This window comes from Canis lupus, chromosome 5, assembly GCF_003254725.2.
Source record: "Canis lupus dingo isolate Sandy chromosome 5, ASM325472v2, whole genome shotgun sequence".
NCBI lineage: Eukaryota > Metazoa > Chordata > Mammalia > Carnivora > Canidae > Canis > Canis lupus.
This window is the reverse complement of record NC_064247.1, coordinates 82,842,819-82,859,564: the sequence shown is the minus strand read 5'-3', so window position 1 is coordinate 82,859,564 and position 16,746 is coordinate 82,842,819. Positions and strand designations below refer to the sequence as shown.

At 53.9% G+C, this 16,746-nt stretch overlaps 1 protein-coding gene and 1 long non-coding RNA gene across 2 annotated transcripts in view; one reads left to right on the top strand and one right to left on the bottom strand.

Moving 5' to 3' along the window:
• Positions 1 to 16,746, bottom strand: part of LOC112646447 (uncharacterized) — a 112,033-nt gene that overhangs the window by 66,240 nt on the left and 29,047 nt on the right. The window lies entirely within an intron of this gene.
• The window catches only part of CDH5 (cadherin 5), a 33,743-nt gene continuing 18,441 nt past the window's right edge, over positions 1,445 to 16,746 (top strand). Inside the window, exons 1-2 of the mRNA XM_025426352.3 lie at positions 1,445 to 1,605; positions 13,430 to 13,640. Coding sequence (XP_025282137.3) covers positions 13,449 to 13,640 — 192 coding nt within the window. The 5' untranslated portion in view covers positions 1,445 to 1,605; positions 13,430 to 13,448. The remainder of the gene's footprint in view (positions 1,606 to 13,429; positions 13,641 to 16,746) is intronic.

Sequence of the window (16,746 nt, the reverse complement as noted above, 5' to 3'; positions counted from 1 at the left end):
AATAAGCTCAGGGCTTCCGAACCTCATCTCTAGGCCACCTGTATCCACCCATCTCCAAATGCCAACCTGGCATCACCATCTGGGCGCCTAAAAGCCATCTCAGGGCACCTGGGTGGCTCGGTCAGTTAAGCATCTATTTGCCTTTGGCTCAAGTCATGATCTCAGGATCCTGGAATCAGGCCCCCCGTCGGGCTCCCTGCTCTGCGGGGAGTCTGCTTCTCCCTCTCCCTCCGCTGCTCCCCCTGCCTGTGCTGGCTCATGCACACACATGTACTCTCTCTTGTCAAATAAATAAAATCTTTAAAATAAATAGATAAACCAAAAATAAATAAAGCCATCTCAAACTCAACGTGCCTGAAACAGAGAAATCCTGAGCTCCCCTTCCCAAAAAATATTCTCCTACTCTGTCCCCCATCTCCGTACTCACATCTACAGATTTACTGAGTGCTCCTGGGCAAGATGCTTCCCCTCAGGTCTCTGTTGGTTCAGTCGTATAAAGGAACAAGTTTGGGACTTCCCAACCACTCACCCATGGGAAGAGGCAACCATTCAGAGGACGGATTCCCATTGCTCACGCTGGGAGAGTCCACATCAGTTGAGCTGGAACAGGGCCCCAGGATCTGCAGTTTCTAAAAGCTCCTCCTAGGACTCAAAATTCACAGAATCTGAGCCCATCCTACCCCCAGCTGCTTGGTTCTGATGGACTGATCCCACCTTCAGCTTCATTCTAACTCTTGTTAATCTCAACCACCATGTGAGGCTGAGGCTCTGATTATCCCCACTTACAGATGAGGGAACCGGGCAATGGGGGGACATGACTGGCTCCGCAGTCACAACAGAAGCAGAGCTAGGGCGCTTGACTCCACTTGATATTCCCAAACTCAAATGCCCCCACCTCCAAACCCTGGCTGCTACCTTAGAGCTAGAACCCATGCCCCCCTCCATCAGGGAGAGGCCAACCTGGCTGGCCCTCCGGAGCTAAGAGCTGGTTTCCCATCTCCCACCCACCCCACCCCCAAAGGCCCTGAAGCCTCCCCATCACCCGCAGTCTGCCGCCCTTCCAGCATGTCACGGGTCACCTGGGAAAATCTGGCTCCTGGCCCGGGCTGACCCAGGCTGGACTTCTGGCTCTGCTACCCCCTGGCTGGGTAGATGAGCACTTGGAGACTCTCAGTGCTCTGAGTTATCACAGGGGGTGATGACACCTGCCCTCAGAGTTACAAGGAGGATGAACTAAGGACTGTGGTGAGTGCTGGGCCCAGGGTTGGGGCCTGGGGTTGGGGTCTGAGTTGGGCGTCCCGGGTCGGATCCAGGCCTGGGCCTCTGTGAGGACAGCCTGGCGGGGCCGAGGCAGCCGCCCACCACAGGGCCTGCCTATCTGCAGCCAGCCCGGCCCTCACAAAGGAACAATAACAGGAAACCATCCCAGGGGGAAGTGGGCCAGGGCCAGCTGGAAAACCTGAAGGGGCGGCAGCCAGGCCTCCCTAGTCGGCCGGGTGTGGCTCCCCTCAGAAGCTATCGGCTGAGCTCCACAGAGCTCCACACCAGCTCAGCCCCAGCCGGACCGTCAGAGGGAACGAGGACACCTCTGAGCCCGCGAGCACGGTGAGTGAGGAATCCCCGCACCCCATTCCACCCCAGACTCGGGGCATGTGCCCACGCTGAGAGGATGTCTGGCTTCCCGGTATGGAAAGTGGCCGTCGTCAGGGCCCCAGGCAAGAGCCATTCTTGGGGGGCAGACCATGGCTCAAAGCAGGGCTGGGAAAGCGCACCTAGCGGCGGTGCCATAGACACAGACGGGCATTCTCAGGATCAAGGGCTAACGATGTGGCTCTTCCACATGTAGACTCTCCACCCCTGTGTGACTGGAAGGCCCAGTGGCTTCCATCGGTGCCATGATCAGAGAGGGCGAGAGTCTGTCTGAGGTGCCAGCACACCAGAGGTAGAGGACCAACCCCAGGCCTAGTCTCCCTAGGGTGGCCCTCCTCCATGGCCTGACATCATCCCTCCTGCCAAAGTTGTGAGCTGGCATCAGGAGAGGAGCCCTGGAAGGGGAGCTCTGAGCCCTGGGCCCTCTCTGTCAGCCAGTACCCCCACTGTTAGAATAGGCAAGCCGAGGCTAGGATCCGGGCACCTGAGGCCCTACGGATCCCTCCCCTCCCTGCCCTGGACACTGCAGGGGCCACGTTTGAGCTATGGGAGCCTATGGGAGCCTACAGGAGTCTATAGGAGCCTATGGAAGCCTACAGGAGCCTATGGGAGCCTATGGGAGCCTACGGGAGCCTACAGGGGCCTACAGGAGCCTATGGGAGCCTACAGGAGCCTATAGGAGCCTATGGGAGCGTACGGGAGCCTACGGGAGCCTATGGGAGCCTACGGGAGCTTATGGGAGCCTACAGGAGCCTACAGGACCATGGGAGCTACAGTGAGGAAGGCAGCCCACCTGGATGCCCCAAGGTTGGGACCTCACAGGCCTCATATTTTAGGGAAGTCCCCCCAAAAGACTTGAAAGCAAGCAGTTTAGGGTGAGATCCACAGATCTAGCTCCTTCCCATGCTGCTTTGGGAAAATTACTCAGCACCTCCAAACCTCTGTGTGCTTGTCTGAACAATGGGACAGGGACTCATGCCAGCCATCATGGAAACTGGAGGTGATCAGGATAAAAGGGTCTAACTGATGGAGCTCATGATTCCACTACTGCCAATGAATCCATAAGTTCGATGCGTCCTTTCTCTGTTCCTCAAGGGAGGCAACTGAGATTGGGCAAAGAAAGAGCAAGAGTGGGGATCTGAGCCAGGATCAGGACCCCAAAGCCCAGATCCCAGACCCTTCTCAGCACCAAGGAGCTCCTCCATGTCTCAGCATTCTCATCTTTAAACCAGAGGAAAATAGTCTTCACGAGTCCATTAAAGGAGGCAATGTACACACCAGGACTGGCGCCAGGAAGGGCTCACAGAAGGGGGATCTTCAAGAAATCACAGCTGAATTTACCCACTCCCCCAGAGCCATAAATGTCGTAACGTTTTTGACCCTGGGTCAGTCAGTCCCCAGTGGGTGGAGGTGGGTGCAACAGAGAGGATGTGGACTCAACCCTTCTCCTGGTAGGCACTCCTCACCAAGCTACCCCATGGATGATGCTGCTGTGTGAGGGGGACAGATGGGATCCCACAAGAGATGAAGGGCTCCACAGAGGCAGGAAGCCTGGGTAGCTCAGAGGACTCATGAAGGCTGGTGTGGCCACAGGGGACACTGGAGGCCATGAGTGCCAGGACCAGGGCCTCTGGCTCACCTTCGGGTGGTGGGGAGCAGCGGAGACCAGCCACCTTTGGGCCCTAGCCTGGAGGGCAGCGGGTAACCTGCAAGGGACCCACGAGCTGCTGAGCCCCCGGGCAGCCCTGCCAATTCCATTGTAAGGCAGCAGGGGAGGCGTCCACTGGCCTTGCAGGGGTTAAGCTGTCCACCCCACAGTTTCAACCTGACCAATTGTGCTGCGAAACAAGGGCCGGACATGGGGGCAGGAAACCAGAGGGGCCACACGGATTTTCTCTCAAAGTTGGCTGACTCACAGCCCTGCTGCTGCTGCTGCCTTGGGGACACAAGGTGAACACAGTGGCCACTCGCTCTAGAAAAATCTTCGGTTTCTTGCCTACAGGGACCCATCCCTGCTACTGCCAGCACCTCTCTCCACCTCCACCCCCCCGCCACCCGGCATCCTTGAAGCTACTAAAACAATTCCTATTTGACAAAGGGGACCAGGGAGCTAAGAGAGATCAAGCAACCAGTCCCAGGTTACACAGAAAGCGTGAGATGGAAGCAAAATAGGAGTGAGGCCAGCCCCTCTGACCCACAGTCCCACCACACTCCAGAGTGAAGCTCGGAGAGAGGATAAGTCAGGGAGGGTTAAACCTGACCATTTAAGCCACACAATCAGGCAGGAGGACAAGCCAGGGGCCTAAAGATCCTGGAAGGAATGTTCTAGGAGACAGGTTCTACCCTGAGGAGCTTAGCTTCTGGCTAGAGGATACTAAAAAGTCCATCCTAACCCAAGTCCCAGATGTTGGATGGAAAATTTTCGAAAGGCTTCCTGGAGGAGGAATATGGAGAGGTCTTAGGTCTGCTCTCCGACCTTCAGTCTTCTAACCTCTCAAGGGCAAGGCATGGACCAAATGTTCCCTAAACTCATTCAGGGACCTCCAGATTGTCTGCCTTGGGACACAGTAAGAGTCAGATCCTGGCAGGCACAGGCACTGGGAGGAGGGGAGGCAGGGACCCTGCAGCCAGCCAGGCAGCGAATGAGATTCCCTTCTGGAGAAGAACAGAGGAGGGGTAGGAGGTGGGCCCAGGGCAGAACCGGGAAATGAAGTCAGGTGTGAGTTGGCCAGACACGCCGCAGCCACCAGGCTGGAGTCGGTGGGTACGTAAGAGTCAGGACGCCTGCATACTTACTGAGTACCTACTGTATACCAGGCTTTACACCCATGATCTCATTTAATCCTCCTGACCAGAGAGGTAGCCATTTTTGCGTCCATTATCGAAGAGGGAGCTGGGGCCCACAGAGGCAAGGGATGGGCCTCAGGCTACACAGCTCTTGAGCAGCTGGGCCAGTACAAATAGGCAGGGACATGTGGGGCTCATTCTGTTGCTCCAATGACTGCCTCGGAGCCTCAGTTAAACTCAGGAAGCTCAGAGAAGACTGGAAAAGGCTCCCTGGTGGAGGTGACGGGTGCTCTCCCCCTGAAACCTGGAGCTGCCCCATTAGAAGATAGGGCATAGAGGCACCTGGGTGGCTCAGTTGGTTAAGTATCTGCCTTCAGCTCAGGTCATGATCCCCCTTCGGCTCAGGTCATGATCCCAGGGCTCTGGGACTGAGTCCCACATCAGACTCCTTGACCAGTGGGGAGCCTGCTTCTCCCTCTCCCTCTGCCTGCTGCTCCCCCAGCTTGTGCTCTCTGTCAAATAAATGAATAAAAAAAAAAAAAAAAAAAAGACAGAAGGCAGACTGGATGATCCTAGAGCCCAGAAACCCAGCACAAAATTATCTGAAATCACAAATGAGGTCTGGTGAATTGCTAATATCTACTTGAAAGATTGTACTGAGGATTGAGGGACTGAATTCAAGTTCAGTGGGAATAAATATTGTGATCCTGTAATCAGTGATGTTTGCCATGGGTATGGAAAGGGTATGACAACCTGTGCGCTCTGCTTTGCCAGGCCTACATAAACAGTCCCTTGCAGAGGGACAGGTGTGTGTTCATCAGAGGATAATCTTGTTGTCCTCAAACAATCAAAATCCTATTGGTGGTGTGTCTAATGTGATGGACCATCAGAGATGCTATTTGGGGGCAGGGGAGATGCTTTTGAGCTATACCCCAGGTTGCACCTGCTCTGACCACCCAAGGTCTTGTCTGCAAATATGCAAATTTGTTTTAAGTCCTGCAAGTGAGGAGGGAAGCAGTGACAAGACCAGAACTGGAGACTGAGGCAGGCTGACAGGCAGCAGTACAGACAACGACACCACAAGGTCCAGGGCCTTGAGTTCATGCAGTGGGATGCTGGGATAGAGTGAAGACCTAGCCCAGAACCCACCTGGTCAGAGATACTGAGGCTAGGAGGCAGAGGCAGCAATCCTAGGGTCCTGCTGGGGCAGGAGTCAATCCAAAGGGAGGCCACCAGGGGCTTGAAAAGGAGGAGCGCATTCACCCAGGGGACACAGCAAGCAAGGGCATCTGTGCAAAGAGCCTCCTAGAGAGAGGAAGAGCAATGTGCATTCCAGAAATGTCTAGCTCTCCTCATGGCAGGGAGGGGCGGAGATGACAGAGAGGAAAGCCAGGGGGATGAGCAGGAACCATGCCATGCTGGGCCCTAAAACCAGTCTCAGGAGCCAGGCTTCATCCTGCAGGCGGTGGGGAGCCAGGGAGGAATGGGCAGCAGCAGAGCAGCACTGTCAGCATGAAGGGGAGCCGAGATGGGGAATCTGCTGGCAAAACTCTAAGAGGAGGGGATCACCTCTGGGACCTACAGGAGCAGGTCTCTAGCCTGAATTGAGCCACAAACCAGGAGAAAGTCCCAAGGGGCCAGTTCGTAGCTGCCCAATCCTGCCTCCAACACACCCCACACCCAAGGCTCCTAGGGCCTCCCCCTTCATCCTCCCATGTCTGTGGCTGCCACAGCTCAGCTGTAAATGCTGGGGGGCGAGTGGACAATGTGGGAGTCCCTGAAGGAGCGTGGGGATCACTGGCTCCAACCTCTGTCCTGGACTGAGGCTCAAGGTGGGGAGGTGGGAAAGCAACAAGGAGGGCCACCCAGGGTCACACAGGGAGCGGGGGCTGCAGCACTTGCCTCTCCCGCAGGCCCAGCCCCCACACAGCCTGGCCCCTAATCCCTGACCCGGGGCCTCTGGGCTAGAGTCCAGAGCCAGTGGGAGGTTTGGGCTGGGACTGATCATCCTGTCCACCCTCGAGGCTGTGCCTGGGACTGGATTCAGCTGCCAGACCCTGTCCCACTGATGTGGGTGTACTGAATGGGAGCAGAGGGGCCGCTCTGCACAGCAGAGACTCTTCAGGAGTTGGAGAGGGCAGATGAGTGGGGATGGGGGTGTGTACTTCCATAGACACAGCTGACAGTGTTGTGTGTCCATGTGGCATGAGGATGTCATGTGTGGATGCTTGACCTGACCTGCAAGTTTCCTCTACCCCATCCCAAAGGGCCCTCCAACCTGCCTGATAACCTCTTCAGGCCTAGACTCAGCCCCTGAAACCTCAGGCTTCAGCAGGGCTCTGGTCAAGTCAAGAAGCAGGGGTCTGCTGCTGGTTGGGGGCAGGACTAGCCCAGGGGCACCTGCCCGGTTGCCCTGGTGAGGGGCTCCCAGCTGGTCCAGGCTTCCTAGGGTCTATTTAGCTACAAAAGGACCACCTCTGGCCCCTCCCCTATGTCCCCGTAGCCTTTGAAAACCCAGAGCAGAGCAGACTTCACAGCCCCTTTGAGACTAAACCCCATTGACAGATAGGGGCCACAAACAGAAAGGGACCAAAGGGAGGTTAGCCTGATGTCCAGAGCAGGTCAGAGAGGGGCAAGACTCACTCCTGGACTGAGACCCTCCAATCAATCTGGGCCCTACTGGCCCCCACCTCCAGCTTCTTGCTCTCCTCCATCAGCACATCTCACAATTTAAAGCCCCATGATGGGGATCCAGCCTGTGTTTGCTCCCCGTGTAGAGTTCAGTGCCTGGGACACAACAGTGCTCAATAAATGTCTGTTGAGTGGCTTTGTAAGCCAGAGCTCTAGAGAAAGCTTCAGAGAAGTGGGCACATGTGACTAAATCCAGGCAGAGGAGAGAGAACCTCAAGGGCAAAGGCCAGGAGGCTGTGACCCAGCCTGGTGGGTGTTAAAGTCCTGCAGGCTGGGGCTGCTGCTAGAAGCCCACCAAGCACCCCCGAGACCCAGTCAGGTAACTGGAAAGAAGCAGAGGCAAAGGCGCCCACACTTGGCTCGACCTTCAGAGCCACCCCTTGGTCCTCAGGCTTAGCCCAGGCATCTCCATCAGTGGTCCCACCCACTGCGGAGAAAGACCTGGAGCCGACCCCCCATCCGGCCATAGGTGAGCCCAGCTATCCCCCAGATTCTCTGAGGCTCCTCTGCCCCTTCCCCCGGGTTCCATGCCCACTCACCTTGGACCACACACTCTGAGCCCCCCAGACTGTCCCAGACAAACCGAGGACACAGAGGGACCACCCTCATCCAGGAGTTCATTTGCAATTGTCCCCAAAAGACTCTAAGAGGGCTCCAGGGATGGGACACCATCACAGATCCTGGGTGACAGGGACACAGAAAGGCACCCGGCCTCGGTGAGCCCACCGTACACATCTGAGCTGCCAGGCAGATCTCCACGCCCCTCAAGGCTGTTGTCAGGCAAGTTCCCAGGGCTGCTCAGCTGGGACTTTCAGCTCATAGAAATCACTTCCAGAATCCTCAGACCCTCCGCTCCTCCATCATACCCCAAATCCACTGGGCAGCCTTTCAATGGCTCCCAAAACCTGGTGAAGGTAAACGGCTTATAAGAAGGGAAGAGAAAAAAAAGAAGGGAAGAGCTAGGGGATCCCTGGGTGGCGCCTGCCTTTGGCCCAAGGTGCGATCCTGGAGTCCCGGGATCGAGTCCCGCGTCAGGCTCCCGGCATGGAGCCTGCTTCTCCCTCCTCCTGTGTCTCTGCCTCTCTCTCTCTCTCTCATAAATAAATAAATCTTTAAAAAAAAAAAAAAAAAAAAAAAAAGAAGAAGGGAAGAGCTAAAGTAAGCCTGACCCATACCTCCAGAGGTGCGGCCAAGCGCAAGCCTGCCTCCAGCTGTGGGCACAGCAAATCCCTCGGGCCGACTTTCTCTCTATCAGCAGTAGGAGGAGAAACGACTGTCTGACAAAACCCTTCCTCTTGGCCCCCATTTTGGAGGCCAAATTTCAAACACAAATAGTAAAAGACCCAAATAAATGTAACTTTTCAGATGGAAAAGTCCCTCAGGCTCCTCTGGGTTTGGGTGTGGGAGGAGCCCAGGATTCAGAAAAAGATCTGCATGAGGGTTCTAGACCCACCACCCATGAGTTGTTTGTCTCTGTGCCTCAGTTTCTTCCTCTGGGAAATGGGGCAAGTAATTCCTCCAGCCTGGAGTAATATGAAAACCAAATGAGACAGCATCTGTGAAAGCCAAACACGGAGGGTAGTTGTTTATTATCTTTACATGCGAGCGTCACCAAAGAGTCAAAGAGAGAGTAGCATGGTGCGGAAAGCAATATTTGGGGTGAAAGGCAGCCTAAGTTCAAATCCCAGCTCCATCTCTTGCCACCCACTGAGCCGGGATGACTCACTCCACCTGTCTGAGCCTCATCTGCGCAGGGGGATGACTACCTTGCAGTCTACATGGCTTAAATAAGATGCCATGCACCACTGTGGAGGTGCTCGGGGGTGTCAGCCCCACTCCACTGCCCCAGGCAAGAAGGGGCTGGCTTGAGAGGGCACTCTCGGGGCAAGCTTGTGAACAGACATGGGATTATATGATCCTCATCCCTAAAGTCCTGCCACCCAGCGACACACCAGTGACGTGGGGTGACTCGGGGAGCCAGTGCCAACCCTGTGTTGTCAAGGGATTTCTCTCCAGGGGTCACAGCAGGGCCCCCACTGGACAGAGACTAGCATCCAAGGGGATTTTCTGCACGTTCAGAGAACACTGTGTGTGGAGCCAACCAAAACCCACCAAGGGCTGAACGTCCCCTGTGAGCCATGTGGCCAAAGCCTATGACTGGTGGCCTCGCTTTAAGTCCAGTGTGGTTATTCACTTGGATGATGGCAGCTGTCAGCCCTGAGACCACTAGCCCATCCACGCAGGTTCCAGCAGAGAGAAAGCCATGCTCGTGTTCACTGCACCAGACAGGGTTCCGGGGGAAACAGAAGTTACCACCCAGCGGGGTGGGGAATGGGGTCAAAGGCAGGGACTTGAAGGAAATACCACAGAGCCGTGAGCGAGATGAAGCGAATAAATGATCTGTTGAGACAAACAGAAACCAGCAAGAGCGGGAAGCTGGAAGCACCGCAGGGCTGGAGGCACGAGGAGGAGGGACATTTCCAGAACCCAGGAAGGGACAGAAGCTGGGAGGTGCTGCCTAACAGGAGCGTGGGCATGGACAAACTCAGCCGCAGCAGGAGACACACACCAGGGCAGAGAGCACTGTGTTAAGGAGCAACACTGGTAAAGGGAGGACTCAGTGACGTAGAGTCAGTGTCAGAGAGGACGTGCCCACGTTCGGTTTCATTGTTAGCTACTGTTCTTTGTAAATACTTTTGAATTCAGGCCTGAAAACAACCCTGAGAGGTAGATGCTAGTGTTCCCATTGTACAGATGGTGAAACCAAGGCTCTGGGGGGTAAATGTCTCGTGCAAGGTAATATAGTGACAAAGCAGTGCAGCTGAGGTGCAGTAAAACCAGAGCCCACGCCCATCACCCCGTGCCACCTGAGCCCGAAGAGGAAACACCCATGGGTGACTTGTGGCTGGTCTTGGGGAGCAGGGAAGACACGATGGGGCAAGACAGAACGGTGTTCTCCAGGAAGGAGAGGGAGTTGTGATGTGAGCCTGTGGCAGGGCCTGGGCATCAGTGCTGGGACCAGGCCCAAGCTTGCACTGCAATGGGGGATGCCAGAGAGGCTCTGGACGGCCAGATGGGGGGCCATCCTGGGTTCCTTTCCATCTCTCACCCCATGTCCCCTCCCCAGCAGGTCCTGCTCACTCTACCTCAGAAGCACCCTCCAGGCCCTCCCCTCCTAATCCCTATCTGGGTGACAGTGACCGCCACCCCTGGGTCTCCCCTCTTCCAGCCTTTCTCCTCATTGTAGCTGAGACCTCTGCAAATGAGAACACTTCACTCTCCCATCACCTTAGGGAAATCTCTCTCCCGAAGCTGTCCTACAAGGTCCCTTGCAACCCAACGGTACCCATTTCCAATGGCTGAGCCAACAAACTACCCCAAATGTGGTGACTTCAAACACAATTTATTTCCTTTTTATCTTACGCCTCTGGAATGCTGAGGTCTGACAAGGGTTTCAGTGGGCTAAAAATCAGGGCCGCGTTCCTCTGGAGAGCTAGGGATGAATCTGTTTCTTAGCCTTTTCTGGCTTCCAGAGGCCGCCCACATTTCTTGGCCTGCGGTTACCCATCACACCAATTTCTGTCTCCAATGTCATGTCTCCTTTTTCCTGACTCTGACCCCCTTGCCTTCATCTTTTAAGGATACTGTAAGTGTATTATGCATAACCTGGTCCACATGATCCAGGACCATCCTCCCTATCTCAAGAGCCTTAACTTCATCATATCTGCTAAAAGTTGGTTTGCCATAGAAAGTAACATATTCACAGGTACCAGGGATTTAGACATGGACATCTTTGGGGAGCTGTTACTCCGCCTACCACACTGACCTGGTCACCTCTTCCTGTCTCTCACCCCTTGCTGCTCATTTCCACCTGAGCCCAGGGGGGCTGCTTTGGTTCTTCAAGCACAGTTTTTGTTTTGTTTTGTTTTTTTGTTTTTTGTTTTTTTTTTTTTTGGCCTCAGGACCTTTACATGTCCTCCCGCCTGGAATGCCCTTCTTTCCCCTGGTGTTCCTAAGACTAACACTCAGATGCTGGTTGAAGTGTCATCTCTCTGAGAGGCCTACCTGACCTCAGCGTCTCAGTCAGCCACCCCCACTCTCTGTTGTACTCCACCAGTTATTGCTAACTGGTGTTTTCCCAATTCACTTATTTTCCAGGTGTTCGCACTACAGTGAGCACTCCCTGGCCTTGCTCACTATTGGACCCCAGTGCCCACTACGGAGCCCACATACAGTGGGCACTCAATACCCATTTGGCTCAGTGCACAGGTTCTCACTCTGTCCTGCCTAAAGGCCTGAAGCCTCTCTCTCCCTGTTTCTCAATCTCACTTATGCTCGTTTTACTTTTTCATTTTTGAGTCACTTCTCACTTGGGAGGAAGAAAGAACCAACACTCAAAGTTCCTTTGTAGGCAAAAAAGGAAATGACGCCCCAGGCCTGAGCCCAGTGGGCTGGGGCAAGGGCATGCCGGCCACCCCCCCTGAGTCAGGACCAGCTTCCTGGCCAGCACGCCCAGCCTCCCCAGGTCTTTGTTCACTGCCTTCCTCCCGCCTAGAATGGTCACCCTATCCACGTCCTACGTCAAGGGACACCGAGCTGCCTACCCCAGTTCCACCATCTCACAAGTAAGGAAACTGAGACCCAGAACCTCTCCCCAGGCACACAACACGTGCATTCTGGGGTGTGCTCCAGCACTCTGTCCCACCCAACCCTGGGAGCCCGCTTCCTCCTGGGCCAGCTGCAGGGACTACAGGGTGGGGGCCTCAGATGCTAAGATCAGCAGACCCGGCCGGGCTAGCCCAGCACAGACATCCTGGGCCCTCACTGAGGACAGCCTGGCGCCAGTGGCTCAGAGGAAATGTTACTCGAGTTTACAGACTTCCTGTAATGTAGAGAATCTAGGCTCCCCCTCAGGCCAAGGTGGGGGACAACCTTGGGCGGTGACCTCCCTTCAGCGGCCCATGGTCCTTGTCTCTTTTCAGGCAGGAGCCCTACCTAGTTCCTACTCCCACCCACCTGCCCTCTACCCCCTGAACTAACCCAGGAGCCACAGATCAGAGACACAGGGACGCAGCATGAGTAGATTAATGGGGTCAGGGTTGAGAGGGCACAGTAACAGCCAAAGTCACAGCCTTCATCCACCATAGGGCAGTGGGGGAAAAAAATCCCCCTTTCCTGGAATTCAGGATAAAGCCATGCCCTGATTTCTGGTGACCCAAGATCCTGGCCTAGGCTGATTCCCTGTCCCCAGGGCTGCCTTTTAGGGTCTGCAAGCACCCTGGGCACTGCACTTGATGCCTGGTTTCGTGTTCTTCTGTATCCATCTTGAAATTCTTAATATTTTTTGAACAAAGGGCCCCACACTTCCATTTTGCACTGGGCCCCACAGGTTACGAGCCCAGCCTCTCAATCCCCTGCCCCCTCTCCCCACTACACACAGACTCCTGCTCTTGTGATAGTTCCTAAACTGATCACCAACTGTGAGCTCTGGACCTGGTGAGGGCCTGACCCTCTGGGTTAAGACACTGGGGTTTCCTAAGAACTTTCTGAAGACAGCATCAAAGCAACGCTGCCACAGGGGCTCTCGTGCTGGCCGGGGGGCATGTTTGTTCAGAGGCATCTTTAAGTCCCACCCGCAGCAGCTGTTAGGACAAGAGAGGGCAGAGGGAAAAAACACGAACTTGGTTCAAGTCTGGCTCTGCTGCTCACAGTCTAGGCGATCTCGGGAATGTTAACTAAAGCCCTCTGTTCCTCGGCTTATTGGTCACATGAGGGTTATAATTATATCCACCCCTAGAGTAACTAGGAAAATTAAATGGGATGACATATGTAAAGTGCTGGGAACAGTGTCATGCTTGTAATAAGTACTTGATAAGTGACAGCTGTTGGGGTCAGACACCAAGACTCCATTCCCAGCCCCACCACTGGCTCCAGCGTGAACTTAACCTCTCATGTGTAAAAGGAGGGTTACAGGGGTGCCCACAGCACAGAGCTTAGGGAGCTACCATCAGCATCTCCTTTAGAAAACCTTCCCTACAGCCCTCCTTGGGGCTCCACGGTCGCCTGCGCTCACCACACTAGCACATGTGACACTTCAGTAGGAGGTGTCTCTGTGTCTGCCTTCCTCTCCTAGACCGAAAGCAATTTGGGGGCAGGAACAAGCATCTGGTTCTGCTGGTATCAGCAGCGAGGAAAGGATGGCAGAGTGAACACATAAGGGAAGTGCAGTCATTCCCGGGAGCTGCTCACCCCCCGGGGTAGTGACCGCCATGCCCTGGTAGGATCTCCTCTCTCTCCCCAGATTGGTGCCTCTCAGGAAGATGCGGGCGCTTGTGCTGCTGCTCGCCGTGGCAGGCACCTGCCTGGTGGAAGCTGCGGCCAGTTCCAACGCTGCCCCACTGGACCCCCCCGGCGTGCTGCTCACCCACCGGCGCCAGAAGAGAGACTGGATTTGGAACCAGATGCACATCGATGAAGAGAAAAACACCTCGCTACCCCATTATGTGGGCAAGGTAAGGCTCAGGCCTCAGGGCAGGAGCAGCGTCAGCGGCAGCGGCACTTGGCCCATAGTGATGCTGATGGTGGGACAGATGGTGACAAAGACTGACTGTGCCGACTGTAGGTGTGGGGCCCATGGCTGTGAAGGTAACGGTGGTAGAGGTGCTGGTAGTGGTGGCGATGGTGGCGATGACGATGAAGGAAAAGCAGTGGTAGTGACAGTGAAGGGCAGGTGACACCGTAGCAGCTGAGGGTGCGGCCAGCTGGGGCTCTCCCCACCAGCCCGCCTACAGCCAGCCGACCGTGCCCACAGGCTCCTCTGGCTCCCTAGAACGGCTGGGAAATCGAAATGCCTCAGTATGGCCACTCGGAGAGAAAGCTGCTTGACCGGGGTCACACACGGAGACCCGGCCAGGGCCTGAGGAGAGCCTGGCCCTAAGAAAACACGGGGTTCCTGGCTTGCAACACAAACGTGACCTCTGTGTCATAGAGGAAAATGTCGTCAACCCACCTACATCTTTCCCAATGGGATAACTGTGCCGTGAATCAGCCACTGAGAATGGCCAGGCCCGAGGAAAACCTGCAGGATGAATCAGAAGAGTCCGCGGAATCAGGAAGAGTCCGTGGAGGCCACCTGCATTGTGAGCAGCTCTGACACGGAAACCTTTGGAGGGATCTCCTCCTCCAAGGGTCTTCGAGCAGCAGGAATTGCGTCAGGCCTGCCATCATCTGCCAACAGCGTGCGCTTGGCACGTGGCATGCGGCCAGGAGACAGAGAAGCCATATGTGGTCCCCACCCTGGGAAGGAACAGGGTCCCTGGAAGAGGCAAGGATGAGGCCCCAAGGATCACCTCCAGGCTCCCAAAGACGTAATCTGAGGGAAGGAAATCTCTGTTTATCAAGGCCCACAGGCCGGAGCCTTTGTTTACAGACTGGTTGGACAATGGGAGTGACCCTAAGCAGACTTCTGAATCCACAAATATGGGTCAGCATGGCTTTCAGCATTAAGATGTTATGTCCAAATATAGTGATAATTAAAAAAAAGAGAGAGAGAGAGAGAGAGAGCTCCCAGAAACCTGTAGCTTCAGCCTGATTATGAGAAAAATATCAGATAAATTCCAGTAGAGAACCATCCTACAAAATATCTGACCAGTACTCTTCAAAATTGTCAAGGTCATCAAAAGCATTCAAAGTCTGAGAAACTGTCACAGCCAAGAGGAGCCCAAAGAAATGCAAATGATTAGATGTAATGGGATATCCTGAATGGGCTCCTGGAGCAAAACAAAGGCCATGAAGCAAAAACTGAGGGAATCTGTATGAACTATGGCCCCCAGTTACTACAAATGTCACAGTATGGGTCCACTACTGAGAACAAAGGCATCGTACTAACATAACGTCAACATAAAATGTTGATCATCAGGAAAACTGGGAGCAGGATGCCTGAGAACTCTCTGTATTATCTTCCCAATTTTTCTATAAACCTAAAACTGTTCTAAAAAATTAAAAGTTGGAGGGAAGGAGCTTATACTCACGTGGAATCTTATGTAGAATTCCAATAAAACAGATCAAAGTGCAACTGGTCCCCATGACTACCCCTGCCCATGTGGGCCCTAACGCACCCCACCCCCAGAACCAAGTCTGGAACTACCATCTAACCCTGAGCAACTCACCGAGTCCCAGACTGTCCCTTCTCCTTGAACCCCTACTATTCTCCCAAGCCACAGGTTACAGAGCTGGGGCATCTGCTTCCTGCCTCCTGACCCACTGTTCATCATATGTCCAGGCCCCTTGGGACCTCCTCATGAACCCCCCTGGCCCCTGTTCGTCACAGCCCTGCTCCACTCAAGGCAGAGGGTCCTCACTTCCTGTTTCTACTTCCTCACCTTGCAGCCACTTCTCCAAGCTCTGGCATCTGGCTTCCACCCCACCACCCCCCACTCTGATGCTGCTCCCACCGAGGGCTCCAACGTCTGCTCTGCTACTCAGCTTAGGGATGTTTTCCAAACTCACAGGATTTAACCACACCCTTTCTGACACTCCCTCTCCTGTCTTGAGACCCATCTTCCTTTGTTCTTTTCAGACACCTTCACTCAAGGTTCTTGCTCCCTGGACCTTTAAATCCTGCCCTTCCTCAGAGTCTCAACCCTGAGAGCAAGAATAGGGTCTGGGTTAATTCTATGCTTCCAGCGTGTTGCTTGGCACCTTATTGGAATTCAATTTATGTACTTTTAATTGAATTGCACTGTATTTTTTTTAAAGATTGTATTTATTCACTCATGAGAGACACAGAGAGAGAGAGAGGCAGAGACACAGGCAGAGGGATAAGCAGGCTCCATGCAGGGAGCCCGATCTGGGACTCGATCCTGGGTCTCCAGGATCACGCCCTGAGCCGAAAGCAGGTGCCAAACCGCTGAGCCACCCAAGAACTGTATTTTTTGAACATTCAAACCATCAGGGCACCTGGGTATCTCAGTGGCTCAGTGGCTGAGCGTCTGCCTTTGGCTCAGGGCATGATCCCAGGTTCTGGAATCAAGTTCCACATCAGGCTCCCTGCAAGGAGCCTGCTTCTCCCTCTGCCTGTGTCTCTGCCTCTCTCTCTCTGTATCTCTCATGAATAAATAAATAAAATCTAAAAAAAAAAAAAATCTATGAGAATACTACTTTACATGCATGAAATATGATTCTCCTATGTTCTGAAGGGTCTCTATTTCTAAGATTCTATAAATGAAATGTTCAGCACTTCTTACCTATATCTTTTAACATATGGATCTATCATGGATAATAACAGGTATTTATTGAGAGCACATGCAAGTTGCTTTACGTACATTAGCTTCCAAATCTTTTCCTAAATCTTGTTCCTTACAGCACTAATAGTATGTGTTACAAAGAAAAGTGTTCTTACTATAATGGGAAGTCCTGAGCTAAAGCTCATTAGAGTTTTTTCCTACAGGACTGTACATCATAAATCTCCAAGAAGAGAATATTTTGTGTACCATTCCAAAACTAAATTGACCAGGACCAGCGGTGTGCTGATAAATGCTTGACAAGTGGTTCTCCAGGAGAAAAAAAAATCCTGATTCCTAGCATTCGCTCATTTCCATTTGTATGTAAATACTTTCA